General features: G+C 44.7%; 1 protein-coding gene across 6 annotated transcripts in view; it reads left to right on the plus strand.

Moving 5' to 3' along the window:
- FTO (FTO alpha-ketoglutarate dependent dioxygenase) overlaps positions 1–14482 on the plus strand; it is a 387882-nt gene that overhangs the window by 217163 nt on the left and 156237 nt on the right. For 5 of the 6 annotated variants that reach the window (XM_007096676.3, XM_042968315.1, XM_042968313.1 and 2 more), the window contains exon 8: positions 13384–13508. In XM_007096676.3, coding sequence (XP_007096738.1) covers positions 13384–13508 — 125 coding nt within the window. Of the gene's footprint in view, positions 1–1764; positions 2316–13383; positions 13509–14482 lie in introns of those variants that run through there. The other variant, XM_042968312.1, reaches the window with a different exon arrangement.

Below are 14482 nucleotides of genomic sequence, written 5' to 3' on the forward strand. Positions count from 1 at the left end.
CGGGCCTTAGTCTCTTCATCTTTAAAATAAATGTGCCTTGGGGGCACCTGGATGGCTCAGTCAGTTAAGGGTCCGACTTCGGCGCAGGTCATGATCACGCGGTCCATGAGTTCGAGCCCTGAGTCGGGCTCTGGGCTGACAGCTTCGGATTCTGTGTCTCCCTCTCTCTCTGCTCCTCCCCCACTCACACTCTTGTCTCTCTCTCTCCCCTTCAAGAAAATAAATAAACATTAAAAATAAAATAAAATAAAATAAAATAAAATAAAATAAAATAAAATAAAATAAAATAAAATAACGGTGCCTCCTTTTACGGTGACTGCTGGACTAAATGAGATAATGTTGATAAAATGCTTATCGTGCTGATACCTAGCACATAGTAGGCACTAAATAAATGTGCCTCTTGCTGGTACTGCCACTGCGGGAAGAGTGGTTCTCTAGGACTGGGGGGCGGTAGAAAGGTCCCCCCTGGACGCTCTGGCCTCACTCTCCCAAGCAGTTAAAGTTTCCACTAGAGCTGTGGTTTGGATGTTACTGAAAAGAGGGGATGGGCAGAAGGGGGGTGGGGGACAGATATATACAAAGGAGTGAATTATAACAAAGAGCCTTTTCTGCTTCACTTCTTGTGTAGAAAACATATGTTCAGTGATGCAGGCAGCAGTTGGGTTAAAGACACACTGTAGGGCTGCAGACAAAAGGCCTGTGCTCTTGCCGCATTCACAATGTTTCCAAACATATTCACTTGCCTCACTTGTTAGGGCCTGGGCTGTCAGCTGGGTCCTCTTGCAAGTGTGATTTCTTTTTCCCGTTCCCTTTTCAAAGGCCTCCCCTCCCCTTCCCCTCTCCCCCAATGTTTTACACTTCATATAATCCACTGTGCATGACAGACCACTTCAGCCTTTGTGCTACTGATGTCTGGGGGGAGGGGAGAGCTGGTCTGATGGAGATCTTGGGTAACTTCTCTCTCTCGCCTAAGGATGGGAAGCAGCTGAGCCACTTTTAGGGCAAACATCATCACCGGATCAGTTATTTGGTGCTCATAGTTTAAACCTTTATTTTTTTTTAGTGGTTACTTATTTATGTTTTGAGAGAGAGAGACAGAGAGAGCAGGGGAGGGGCAGAGAGAGACGGTGAGAGAGAGAATCCCACGCAGGCTCCTTGCTGTCAGCGCAGAGCCCGACCCGATGCAGGGCTTGAACTCATGAGCCTGGAGATCATGACCCGAGCTGAAATCAAGAGCCAGATGCCCACCCGACTGAGCCCCCCGGGTGCCCCTGCACTTTAAACCTTTGGATTTTCCTTACTGAAACTAGACAGCTAAAACAGGGTTTATTTCCACGGATGAAATTTCAGCAAGATATTTTTCATGTGTATTTCTTTTTATCTCCTATGGGTATATAGTGTACTATAATACTATTGTAACATAATAGTAGGACATAGAATACTTTTGTGTCTAACCAATGAGAGCTTCCATTGCAGTGAACAGTCAGCTAGAAGTGTAAAGAATTAGCATGCCAGTCCTTCTGCCCCGGAAGTGTATTCCTCTCGGGCATTTCACCTTTCCAGCCTCAGTTTTCCCATCTGTAAAACAGGAATCACAGTATCATGGTACCCCGCAGAGCATACCATAATACAGCAGAGTAAATATCTGTCACACGATGGTCAGCGAGAACGCCTTCACGTCTTCCTAGAAATCCTGTATTGTGTCTTCTTTGCTGCAAATAACTGAGTCCATTTCAGTGCCTCTGTTTCTTTTTTTCTTCCAAGCTCTCATGCTCTCTGCTTCATGATTCTGTTGACCAGCTGGGGTGCTCATCCTGGAAAGAACCGGCATATTCCGAGGAAGGAGAGGCAGCAGGGAGGCAGAGAAATTCCCGTTGGCGTGGAGCTCTAAATGGATCGTTGGTTCGCTTCAGCAGTAGAGACAGTTACAATCCTGCTAATGAATAGGCACTCGAGTGGCATTTCCCGTATACGCTGTCCTCCGGTGTGAGGATCGTTTCAGCACCTGAAAATCCTCAGACCTAAAACACTGTGTAAATATTTTCTAACAAAAAGTGCCAACAAAGCCATCCCCCTGCCAACACACGTCAGGACTGACAAAGGGAACTACGGATGGTATTACGGTTTTTAGTGCTGTCACTTGAAAATCCTTGAACGGAAAACATCGTGGAAATGTAGATGTGTTCTCCTCAGACCGAAAATACCAGTCTGCAAAGATTTTAGTGACGGACAAAGCTCACAGGCCGCCAGTCGCCTGAGGTGGCACCTTCCCCCTTTGCCTGGCGTGGAGTGTCAGCCAGGGCCAGCGGTAGAGCAACCGGAAAATAAATTGATACTTTTTTCCGCACATCGAAGGGATTCAGTTCCCAGAATGATGGGGGGGGGGGGAGGGGAGGAGGGGAGGGTGATAAGAGTGTGTTCGTGAGGCTTTCCCCCCTAGTGTCGCGCTTTCGTTGTTTTCTGGCTTTTGAAGAAAGCTAGCGCTTCAGAAGCTAGACTGATTCCTGGGCTCTCTTGGTAAGAATTATTATGCTATTTCTTCCACCTCGGTGCGAATCAGCTTTGTTACATAGACCGCACGTGATAGTGACGAAGAGTAGACTCTACAGGAGCAGACGAATCTATTAAGCTACTTGGAAAACCAGGGGAAAAGAACAATGATTTTGTAAAGTCCATAAAGGTCAGAAAAAGGCTTTCAGTAAGTATGCAGAGACTAGAAATCAAATCCCATTTCCTATCATAAGAAGCCCGTTGTTTTAGCCACAGTAGTTAATGTACTGTACGTGAAAGATTTAAGACTAGTTGGAAAGCTTTGCTTCTGTTTTATTAGGCTGCTATTGAAAAGCCAACAGCATAACTTCGACTAGGTGCTTTGAGATTTCTTAATGGGCTGTCAGGGGCAAGACACCAGGGCTGTGCTATACTGGCTCTTTCCTGTACATTAAAACAACAGGGCCAAGCGATCACATACAGAAGTATGAATTACTTGATGCTTTCTCTGTTCCATATGGCCAGCCATGTCTTTGGCAATTAATCATGTACAAAATCAGTCGAGTGCTCTCTGAAGCATTGAAGTCAACATTTAGTTGTACCTGTGCCAGTGGGGGCAGCGGGGTTGCACGCGTAAAATAGCAGGATGAAGGGCCTGCTGGCGCCACGGCCCAAGCAGCTGGCTTCTATAAACAACGCTTTTTTTTTTTTTTTTCCACTCTCCACCTTTCTCTCTCTCTCTCTCACCTTGCTTCTTTCCTTCTTTTCCTCTTTCTCCCTCCGTTTCTTTCTTTCCCCCCCTTCCTTGACATCTACATGGTTGGTTTTTCGCCATCACCTGGGACACCAGCATTGCCATCTGGAGCTCCGAGGTCCAGCTTCCAGGCAGGGCCCCAGCACCCCGTTATTTACATGCGTCTAGTAGGCTGTCTTTCCCTCCAGCAGCCTGGGCGTACCGGCAGTTACCTCCGCGACTGTCCCAAGAGTTCGTGCAGTGCCAGGCAGGCTGCTGGGGTTCTGCAGCTTTTAGTGCAACACGGGGGGGGGGGGTGTAGTGATTTCTGTACTGATAGGAGGAGAAACACGGGAGGTCCTGTGAAAGTGCTTTGGGGGAAAAACTAAGTAATTAAGTGTTCAAATGCATGGCAATGGTGTTTTCGGATTTTTAAAAATTCATATCCATATCTTCTGGGACCTTTTCGTCCCCAAATCTTTTTTGCACAAAATGCTGCTGCTGCTGCTGCTGCTGCTGCTAGATTTCCGGCATTCACGGAGCAGTTTGTAAGTGCCAAGCATTGTGCAAAGTGCTTTAAAAGCAGATTGTCTTCACGTAATCTTCCCAAGAGCAGTTGGTGCTGTTATTAACATACACCTCTTCGCAGATGAGGAAACTGACCCAGGAAGCATTTTCCCGGAATTTCTTCCCCACAGGCATCCTTGATTAACTCTCCGTGAGCTCCCTTAGTTCAGTAGCACATGATGGGAAAAGGCTAACGTCTGTCTTACTAGCACATTTTTGAGGATCATTTGGTAAACTCTCTTGAAACACTCCATTCAAATCAAGTGGGTCTTTGGGATGAACTGAACCAAGCGTATCCGTAGGTGGGAATAAAAGGCTGCTTTGTGGGCAGACTCTTAGAGACTAACGCCTTTGTGCCTTCCGTTTGGGACAGCCTAGCCCATCTCCTGCTCTCCTGGGTGATCCCCACGTGAAGGGTGGGGGAGGGGAGGGGAGCGGTGGAGACAGCAGAGTGAAGTAACCCAGTGGACGTGGTGGCCAGCGCTGCCTCGGTGTTATCTCTGCAGCCGAGGTCATCCAGGATGTGTCTTCTCAAATTCAGGAAACAGGGGAAAGAAAGTTTTAACATTGTGTAAACATTAGCACCCCCAAAACCCTCCTGCTCCTGGAGAGGGAGATAAAGTAGGCAAAAAGGCCGAGAGGCGTGTTTATTTGTTCTGCCGGGCTGTGGATCCAAGCGTGCGGGGGATCTTTGGTGGTGCCCAGTCCGGTTTAGCAAATGCGAAGGCATCACTCAGCATTGAGCTCCCGAGGCCTCACAAAAGAGCCATCTTAAACTGACAATCAGTAAATGAAGGAAGACCTGAGATCGACCTTTCTTTGATGGGACTGAGGCTATCTCAGTGGGTTCTGTGCCTTTCTTCTTTAAAAAAAAAAAGGGGGGGGGGAGAAAGAAAGGAAAAAAAAAGTGTTCCTGGACTTTTGAAGAGGGGAGCCCTGGTTGGGTTTTTTGACAGCCTGTGGCAATGTTGATGTGAGGAAATAGCTTTCCCAGCCGATAACATCTTAAACCAAGTTTCTTCACAAGTTGAACCTTTAGCCCTCATTATCAGTCCGAGCATATCTTTGCAATTTGTGTGTGCAGAGGGGAAATACAACCCTAACACGAGGCAGCTATGTATATAAAAAGTGTTAGGTAGGGCATTTTCCCCATAATGACAGCATTGCTTTTCTTTTCTTTTCTTTTCTTTTCTTTTCTTTTCTTTTCTTTTCTTTTTTCTTTTTTTTTTTTTTTTTTTTTTTTTTTGGTGGTGGTGGTGAGGATTGGGAGATGGGAAGGTGGGAAAGGGGACGAAGTCCTGGCATCCTGGTATTTGTATGGCTTTTGAAATTGGAAGAAGAGCAGCCGACATTTTTCTTTTCTTTCTTCTTCTTCTTCTTCTTCTTCTTCTTCTTCTTCTTCTTCTTCTTCTTCTTCCTCTTCTTCTTCTTTTTTTTTTTTAATGAACTGAGCAGAGGGATTACCAGGCACATTTGTGGAATGTCTCCAGTTTCTCTGCATTTCCTTAGACAGAGTTCTCTGATTTGCAAGAAGGAGAGATTAAATCTGAGTTTCAGAGTTAAAGGTCTATCTGAAGCTGTTACCCCGTATCAGAAAGGCACCAAAAGAATTTAAAGACTCCTATAGAATTATTAGTAGGAAGTAAGTGCCGTCATTCTCCTTTTAAATCTCCGCTGTGATTCCTGTCTTAAAACCTTGCATGCTATAAATACTGCATTTCGCATGTATGTCCATGCGTGCTTTCCTTGTGATGCCCCAGAATTAGGACATACGGAGAGTTGCCGCACGTAAAAACACATCCAGCGAGAATTAGGTGAATTGCTGAGTTTTAACTGAATAAATTCAGAATTGGGAGACTTTTCCCAAGAAACATGTTGAAACATAAGCCTAAAAGTCGAGGCTTCTTAGTACCTTAGAGTTTTGGTTTTTCTTTTCTCAATTCTCAATCAGTCAACCTCTCTGGGTCTCCTTCCCTTCCTTCCTTCCTCCCTCCTTGTCCTCTCTGGTCGTGGGTTTTTCCCTTTGGCTTTACGCATAAAGCTTTGGGCCGGGAGAAGCTGATAACACTGGGGGACTCTCAGAGTGGGTTGCCAGAGTCCCAAGTAGTTTTTGCTATTGAAACGGAGAAAGTGAGACTCCTCCCTTTGGCTTCTTAGGAGGGTCTGCAAAGATTACACGTGATCGTGGCGTAACAAAGCTCTGCCCTTTTACATACATCCTGCCAGAGACGCATGGCCCTTCCACGGAGGCACCTAGGGATCGCACATGCGTATTTTTCTTGATGCTGTTGTTTAAAAGCAGTTTTTGCCACTCTTTTCTTAGAATTCGCACCAGGTGTAGTTTGCGTCAAACCAGACCACGTTTCCCAGATCGCTCTTGGGCTCGAATAGCACTCTGTGGCTTGATTGTTCGTCTTCTTTCCCAGACGTGCTCCGGCATGCCATTTGGTTTCATTTATTCAGCAGGCCTCTATGGGGAGTCTGTCTTCGTGACCTAGTGCCAAAGGAGGCACGTTGGAGGGTATTGAGAAGAGACGGGTGTGGACCCTCCCCGCTCTAACAGAGCCCACGCTCTGGAGGAGGAAACCTCTAATGAATAGGTGAATACAGTGGAGGATGACATAGTTTGCGAGATGTTCGGGAGTGGCACGGAAGCCGGGTGATCAGCCCTCTGTCCTTTGGTGGAAGGATGCGGTTCGTGGAAAACTTCACAGAGGAGGTGCTATCTGAGGGTGTTTCGTGAAGAGTCAGTGGTTACCGGTCAGTTGTGCAACAAGTAAATACACAGCGTGGAACAGCCACGTATTTTCAGGGAACTGAAATTAGCTTTAAATGGAATGGAAGAGGGGCGCCTGGGTGGCTCAGTTCGGTTAAGCGGCCGACTTCGGCTCAGGCCATGATCTCGCGGTTTGTGGGTTCGAGCCCCGTGTGGGGCTCTGCGGACAGCTCAGAGCCTGGAGCCTGCTTCGGATTCGGTGTCTCCCTCTCTCTCTGCCCCTCCCCCCCTCACGCTCTGTCTCTCTCTGTCTCTCAAAAAATGAATAAACGTTAAAATTTTTTTAATGGAACGGAAGATGGCTGGAGATAAAATTTGAGAAGTGACCAGGATCTATGTTAAGAGGGGGTGCTGTTTTGTTTTTGTTGTTTTGGTCAGGTCAAGAATTCGGGCTTCTAAGAAATGTAAGCTTTTTGATCTCTCACATGCCAATAAGCGAAGCATATGTGAACAGAGCCGCTCTGGTTTAGGTGAGGGTTTGGAGGCTGAAGCTCCTTGTTTCTTTTGACCCTGAGATAGCCCCCTAGTAGGAGGAAGATTCATGAGGGGGCGATTGACGTGGATGCCATGGTATGGTCCAGACAAAAGATGGGCCTGAACTCAGCCTGCAGCAGTGGGGAAGAGAGAATTCTGAGCCATATTGAACAGAGAGGAATGCCAGGATTTTTTATGGAAAGGAAGGGCGGGGGGGAGAATAGGATGAGCCCTAGCCATCTGGGTTGGGCGACTGAGTTGATGGTGATGTCATTCACCATTCTCAGGAAATACAGGAGCAAGCAAAAATACCTCACATGTGGACAAGTTGAGGCTGAGACTCCATGTTTGAAGTGTATCTTCAAGGAGAGATAGGCGGTCATGGGCTATATGGGGCTAGAGCCCAGTGGAGAGGTCTGCTTGAAGTCATCAGTCTATAGCAGAACCTTAATAGCCCCTAGAGGGGAGATCACCCGCAGAGAAAGCAAACAGAAGACATGGGATGAGAACCGAGGGTCTTTTCCTGGGTGGGCAACAGTTGAGCGTCTTGAGGGTCCCACAGTGAGGAACCCACATAGGGGTCAAAACAAGATCAGGACACGTAATGGGTGGCGGCCTAAGAAGAGAAAGGTGTCACGTAGAACCTGGACTGAGTCTAAAAGTAAAACCCACAATCAGAGGGTAGAGATTGTCTACCCCTAGGGAGATTCGAAACGGTATGCCTCGGGCCCCGGGTAGAGCCTTCTGGTGGTCGCGATTGCTCGGTGGTTGCCTGATTTCCTTTGCAAGATTTTCATTTTCGGTCGTAGACTCTTTCAGGAATGTTGTTGCTAACACGGCACAACCTAGCACGAGTTTGATTCGTGAGCTCTAAACAAAACCCATCATCGTGGCATATATCCTGGGCACCTCCTCCGCACAAGAACCCGTGGAGAAGTTCTGATGTCATCTCCGGTTGGCAGCCAGGGTGGGGGTGGGGAGGCCCACAGCGAGGATTTGAACAGCTGGCAGCCTTAAGAATCTTCTTCGTCTTTTTCTGATAGGCCAGCATGTCCATCAATTTCTGTTGAAAGAGAGTTGCTAATGAAATGAAATTCAGCCCCCCAGAGCATGATTTCTAAACCTGTGGTTTGCTTGCCCTCTATTTTGAGGAGAGGGGAGGGAGACTGTGTTTTTGGTAATAGGAGACTATTTAAAAATCGGTACTTATTTGAAGAGAGCGCCGTGTTACTACGGACGGGAAAATGGGCTATTAACGTTTCCCGCATAAAGTCAACCCTTGAGGAGCCAACACTAAGTATAAGGAGAAAAATATCACTGTTAATTCTTGTCAAAAGAATGCTCTTTGACACTCTGAAATTAACTTTTATGCAATGAATTCTTTTCACTCCAGATTTTATGAAATGCTGTATTTTAGGGTCCAAATGCTCTATCTAAATTCTCCCATCCTTTTTCAATATCTTGGGAAGATTTTTTTTTTTTTTTGTAACAGAATCTGGTTCGTAGTCTAGCTCTATTTCTTTATATTTTTACTAACTGCTTACTCAGATGTATTTATATGACACTTGTTATCTACGTTCTTTCTTGTCCCCAAATGATGATGAAAATGAAATGAATTTTGACAATTAAATTTTATAAGCTTTTCATATGATGAAATCGACTTTGGGGGCTATGCAGGTCTGTGAGTTTTAATGTACGTATGAACTCATGTCACCACCACCAGTCGGGATACAGAATAGCTCCCTCATCCCCAAAACTGCCTTAGGCTGCCGCTTTGTAACCAATTCTCCCCCATCCTAATCCTTGGCAACCACTAATTTGTTCTCTGTCCTTGTAATGCGCCTTTTCCAGAAAGTTAAATAAATGGAGTCACACAGTGTTGAATCTTTGGAGACTGGCCTCTTGCACTCAGTAAAATGGCTTTGAGATTCAGACAAGTGGCTGCATCTGTCGGTTGGTTGTCCTTTTTTACTGCAGAGCAGTATTCCACTGTATGGATGTACCACAGCCTGTGCCAGAATGGCAGTGTTTTGCATTCCCGCTAGCAGTGTGTAAACTTTTAAAAACTTGAATGCTGTTTTAAATGCTCTGGGGTTGACGTTGGCAAATCGTGTTTCACAGTTCCTTGGGGTTTTGAAGAGATGATGCCCCATGACAAAGGGAGGGCTTCTAGGTCTTCCATAGCAGCCTCAAAGAGAACTGATCCAGTTTTGCTTTGTTTATGTATTGAGTTCCATGGAAAAATACATCTGGGGAGAAAAGAGATCTGTCTGTGGAGTGTTGGAAAACCATTGTAGCAGGGTGGTGCGTCCAGAGCTTGGGATGTGGATCGTGGGTGTTTCTGGGGCGGGGGACACTAGGGGGCGCTCCAGGACTCTGCACATAGTGGGGACTGCACTGGGAGAAAGTGGACTCCCTCTTCAGCTCCTTTTCAGTCCATGCGCTTGGGTCAGGCGGTCTCCACATCGTTAACATTCACTCGTTAATGACGTCATTTACGGCACAGCAGGCTTCCTTCTCAGAGCCTTCAGCAAAGCAACTTCTATCTAGAATGAAATCAACACGTGGCTTTGTTTTTAATATGTTCTTTTTATGGTTATCTCTTCATTGATGCCGAGTACCACAGGTTTTCCATGTTTCTTTTGAAGCGAATTTATTTTGTACTTTAAAGTACGGGTCATTGGAAATAAAAATACCAAATATTGTGTACCTTACACTCAAACGTGGCGAGAATCATGGGACTGTGCTAGGATGGCTGAATTTTGGGGAGACTCTACACTGGGGGGGGTGCTATTTATTTAAATAGACCTTGAAGTGAATCCTTTTGTCAAGTGAAGAGAGCTCCTTGGTAAAGCACATAACTGTCTCTTAATTTATTTGATGAGTTTATAAGTTTATATAATAGTAAAGCCTTAAAAGACAGCCTTCTCCTGCTCTTTGTTTTTGCAGTACTTGTTTTCAAGCTCCTTCTTTATTTCCCGACTTGACAAATATTTATTAAAAATCATTAGACAAGCACTGGGGTGAAGTAGTGAAGTAAACAGACAGGGTCCAGCCCCCGTGAAACTTATTTTCTTAAATCCTTCCTCCTTTCGCCTCTTAGAGGCTGATCAGGGAAAACAAGGGCTTCTGGATAAAATTTAAATGACACAAAAGGCAAAGAAGAGATAAATGACTTTTTAAAAAAGTTATTTGAATGCAGTCACATAGAAGATTAATTTTATTTTATTTATGTCTTTGGAGTCAAGTTAGATGTGTACCTTGTCTTCTGTTTGAAACATTTTGCTTATTACTTTGGTAAAATAATATGGATCTGCAGACATAATGATAAGCTTGGGGACTCTTTGAGGTTCCTTCCAACTTTAAGTATACGAGGTGGGGCAGCACAACCAAGAAGGAATGCTGTTGTCAGAATACCCGCCGATGCCAGGACCTCTCTGAAATTAGGCATCTTTTACATCAGAGATCACAAATTAGCAGCTGAGTTCCATACAGCTGTTGGCATTTCTTGTTTGGCCACACGGCATTTAAAAAGTCAAAAGAAAGGGGACGCCTGGGTGGCTCAGTCAGTTGAGCGTCCGACTTTGGCTCAGGTCATGATCTTACGGTTCGTGACTTCGAGCCCCGCGTCAGGCTCTGTGCTGACAGCTCAGAGCCTGGAGCCTGCTTCGGAGTCTATGTCTCTCTTTTTCTCTCTGCCTCTTCCCCGCTCATGCTCTGTTTCTCTCTCTCTCTCAAAAATAAACAAACATTAAAAAAAGATTTAATAAAAATAAATAAATAAATAAATAAATAAATAAATAAATAAATAAATAGTTTAAAAAGTTTCCAACACTTAAAAATCAGAAGCTTTCACATTAAAAAAATCAAAACAGATTTCTCATTTTGAAAATTCCTGCGTCTGGCACCACGGCAACAGCCTCTCTGAATGGGCGAGTTGGCTGTTGCTGAAAAGGGACTGCCCTTTTGCATAGAGCATATGCTCTCGTCAGGTAATCTTGTTTAATTCATTCATGTTACCTCTCTGGCTCTGGTAGGTATTTGAATTTGCAGCTCCTGCTTTAGCCACTTGGAGCCTGGGCTTCATGTAGGAGAAGCGCCTAGTAAAAATGAGCATTTCTCCCTGTGCCCGAAGGCTGAAATTGTCATTGCCCTCAACGCTCACAGAGTTGCCAACTGGGTATATCATCTGATGTTGTAGATGTAACTCTGGACCCAGGAGGCCGAGATCAGGGTCGTTTTCGTGGCGAGGGCTAGTCACGTGATCTTGGATCCTTTAACAGTGGAGTTACTCGCTCCTGTCTTATCTGTGTGTATCCGTGAGGCTTTTTGATTGTAAGCAACAGAAACGGATTCTGGTGAATTTGAGCAAAATGGAACTTGGCTGAAAGGAGAGTGGATAACTCAAGGTCTCGAAAGAAGAACAATGATCTCTACTCAGAAAGTTCAGGAAACCAGGAATACTTTGAGGACCATGGGTGGTAGGAACTAAGGAAATTGATAAACCGCCTCCAAATTTTTCCCCTCTCTTTGTCCTCCTTCTTAAGTGTCTGAAGTCCCGGAAAAGCGAACCAGGTTGGCCTGGGCCACATCCTTCATGGGAGAGAGTGGCACACTTTCACTGGCAAGTCCCTCTAAGACTGCATGCAGTAAAAGACTTCCCCAAGAGAAGATTTGTGTTGTCACAGGAAAAGGGGGACCGGGCCCGGAGAGAAGGCAACCACACAACAAATGTTCACTACACCTCTTCCCAAGGTTGTCAGAAGGCATTCGGTACACGCTGAATCGTGTACAGTGAATCGCTGTAGACCAACAAGGAAGTGGTATTTCAAGTTACAGGACAAAACCGTGAGCATGCTTTCTAAGCAAATGAAGGAAGGCATTGGCATCAGTTAGATAAGGAATATGCACGGAGAGACTAGTACAAAGAAGGTCAAAGTCTCATTCCTTTTAGCGGTTGCTTTGGTTACAACATCTCCAAAGAAGCCACACTAACTTTAAATGAAAAACATTTATAAATTCTCAAGATTTCTACTCCAGTTACGTGAAGATAAGTACGTGTGATGAAAAATTCTCTCATTAAAACTCACCAGGCATTTGCTCACTCAGATTTCAGGTGCCAGTAGAATACTCTTTTGTTTTCTTAATTGTTTTCTATAATGTTACATGAGTTTGCCTGTTTAAAATACACGCATATAAAACCGGGATACAGGAGTGAGTTGTAGGTCAAATTGAAGCAACACTTTCAAATTGGAGTTTTGATGTCATGCCCCTTCTTAGAAGGATGTGCCAAGGCTTCAAATATTTCTTTTATGTTTTTTAATTTTTTTTTAATGTTTATTTTTGAGAGAGAAGCAGAGGATGAGTGGGATGGGGGGCCAGAGAGAGAGGGGGACACTGAATCCGAAGGAGGCTCCAGGCTCCGAGCTATCAGCACAGAGCCCGACGCAGGGCTCAAACCCACAAACCATGAGATCATGACCTGAGCCAAAGTCAGATGCTCAACTGACTGAGCCACCCAGGAGCCCTGGACTTCAACTATTTCCAAAAGCAACACCCAACATTTCTAACACTAGGTAGAGGCTTGAGCGTTTTTCTACTCACCTGTGAGCCTAATTTCTTTTAAGGGCCATAGCCATGACTGTAGAATAAACGATTCTTCCTCAAATTATAAGTCTGCTGTGCCCAAGAGTCCCTGTACACAGTATTTGAAACATGTAGTGGATTTTTAAAGCTGGAAAGATTCATCGAGAATGAATTTGATTTTTGTGCTTTTATTGTTTCTTTCTTTGCAAGATCTTGATTTGCAGCAAGCAAGGAAAACGAGTGAACCAGAAAAAAAAAAAAAAAGAAGAAAAGAAAAATTTGCTGGCATGGCTGGAAATAGAAATTAATGATTCAAATACGAGTGGCAGTGCAGAAATCCTCAGCTGGGTGGCAGGAAACAGAGAGCGAAAGTCAGAGTCAGAGACTGCTCTTTTTTAAAAGGCAAAACAAACAACTCACAGTGAAGTGTACGTGAAAATCATTTCTAATAATAGCTCATGGGAGGCCGTTCCCAGGAAAAAGACCTTTGGTGCACTGAGGAAATTGAGTGAGAACACACAGTATCTCAATGTGTTACTTAAGGCAATGGGGCTTTTGGAGTTTACCTTATGTGCTTGGTACATTGATTAAATACAAAATATACGCTGGCCATTTTTGACCATCATTTACTGTATTGATTTGTTAGCAGGGGGACTGTAATAAAAAAGCCATTGATTTACTGTCCTTATTTGCTTATGGGCTTTTTTTTTTATTATTAATTTTTCACTTTTCCTCTTTTTTGGACCATTTCTTCTAGACAAATGCTGTGCTTCGTGAAGTTAGAAGAGAGGGGGTCCCCGTGGAACAAAGGAATGAAATCTTGACTGCTATCCTTGCCTTGCTCACCAGCCGCCAGAATCTGAGGAGGGAGTGGCATGCCAGGTCAGTTCTGCTTCTGAAATGGGATTTGTGGCCCCTGAAAACCAAGAGCTGTGTTTGGCTAAGCCCTTCCTTCTACCACTGGCCTCATCCCTGTCATTTGGGGAGCCATGAACCATAAGCAAGGTGCAGATGCTTTCAGCCAAAGTTAGCTCTCCCGTACATGGTACCTACATTAATTGGTTATGAGCCATGATGTCATCTGTAGGTATATATCATTTATCCCTGAGTGCAACATTTAGCATAAATGTTTGCATCTTGAGCGTAATATAATAGCGGTGCCTGCTGCTGAATAGAAGCACCCTTTTAATCAACAGTCTTAAAAGACCAACATTGCGGTTTAGCACTGGGAAATTCACACAGTGCTCTCACATCACTCCGTGAGAGGCAGATTGCTTGAAAGTGGTCTGTTCATCAACCCCAGTTTTAGAATTGGCCAAGTAGGAATTGCGGTGGCTTCAACCTACTTTCTTTGCCCGGGGACCTACCTTTGGGTTAGAAAGCAGTTACCGGGAGAAAGTTCCTACACATTATCAGTTTTTACAGAACTGATGCTTGCATACCACAGACTCTACTATCCTGCTCTTTGAAAAAGTCTTGATGGGTGGAAGGCTGGAACCAGTTCCCCAAATGTCAGGGTTACCCTTTCAGATCTGCAGTTGGTAGAAATGGTTGGCTTATCGTCTGTCTCTCAGCAATAGAGAGAGGAATCCGGGAGATCATGCTGTATTTTTGTCTCGGAGTCTTATTTGATACCGAAAAATCCTATGTGCCTGGGAGTTCTCCAAATGAGTCCGTGCAACAGAATTTGTAATAATTTATGGCTTTACTAGTAGCAGTTATCGTAAAAATAGGTTTGTCTGAACAACGCTGCAGATGAGCACTTTCCAAGAAAGGAGACAGTAAAGACCGTGAACTGTCCATCTCAGCTGTTGGAAAGCCGTTCCCCAAGTACGTGCATTCTCTCTAAATTCACA

The sequence above is a fragment of the Panthera tigris genome, chromosome E2, assembly GCF_018350195.1.
Source record: "Panthera tigris isolate Pti1 chromosome E2, P.tigris_Pti1_mat1.1, whole genome shotgun sequence".
Lineage (NCBI taxonomy): Eukaryota > Metazoa > Chordata > Mammalia > Carnivora > Felidae > Panthera > Panthera tigris.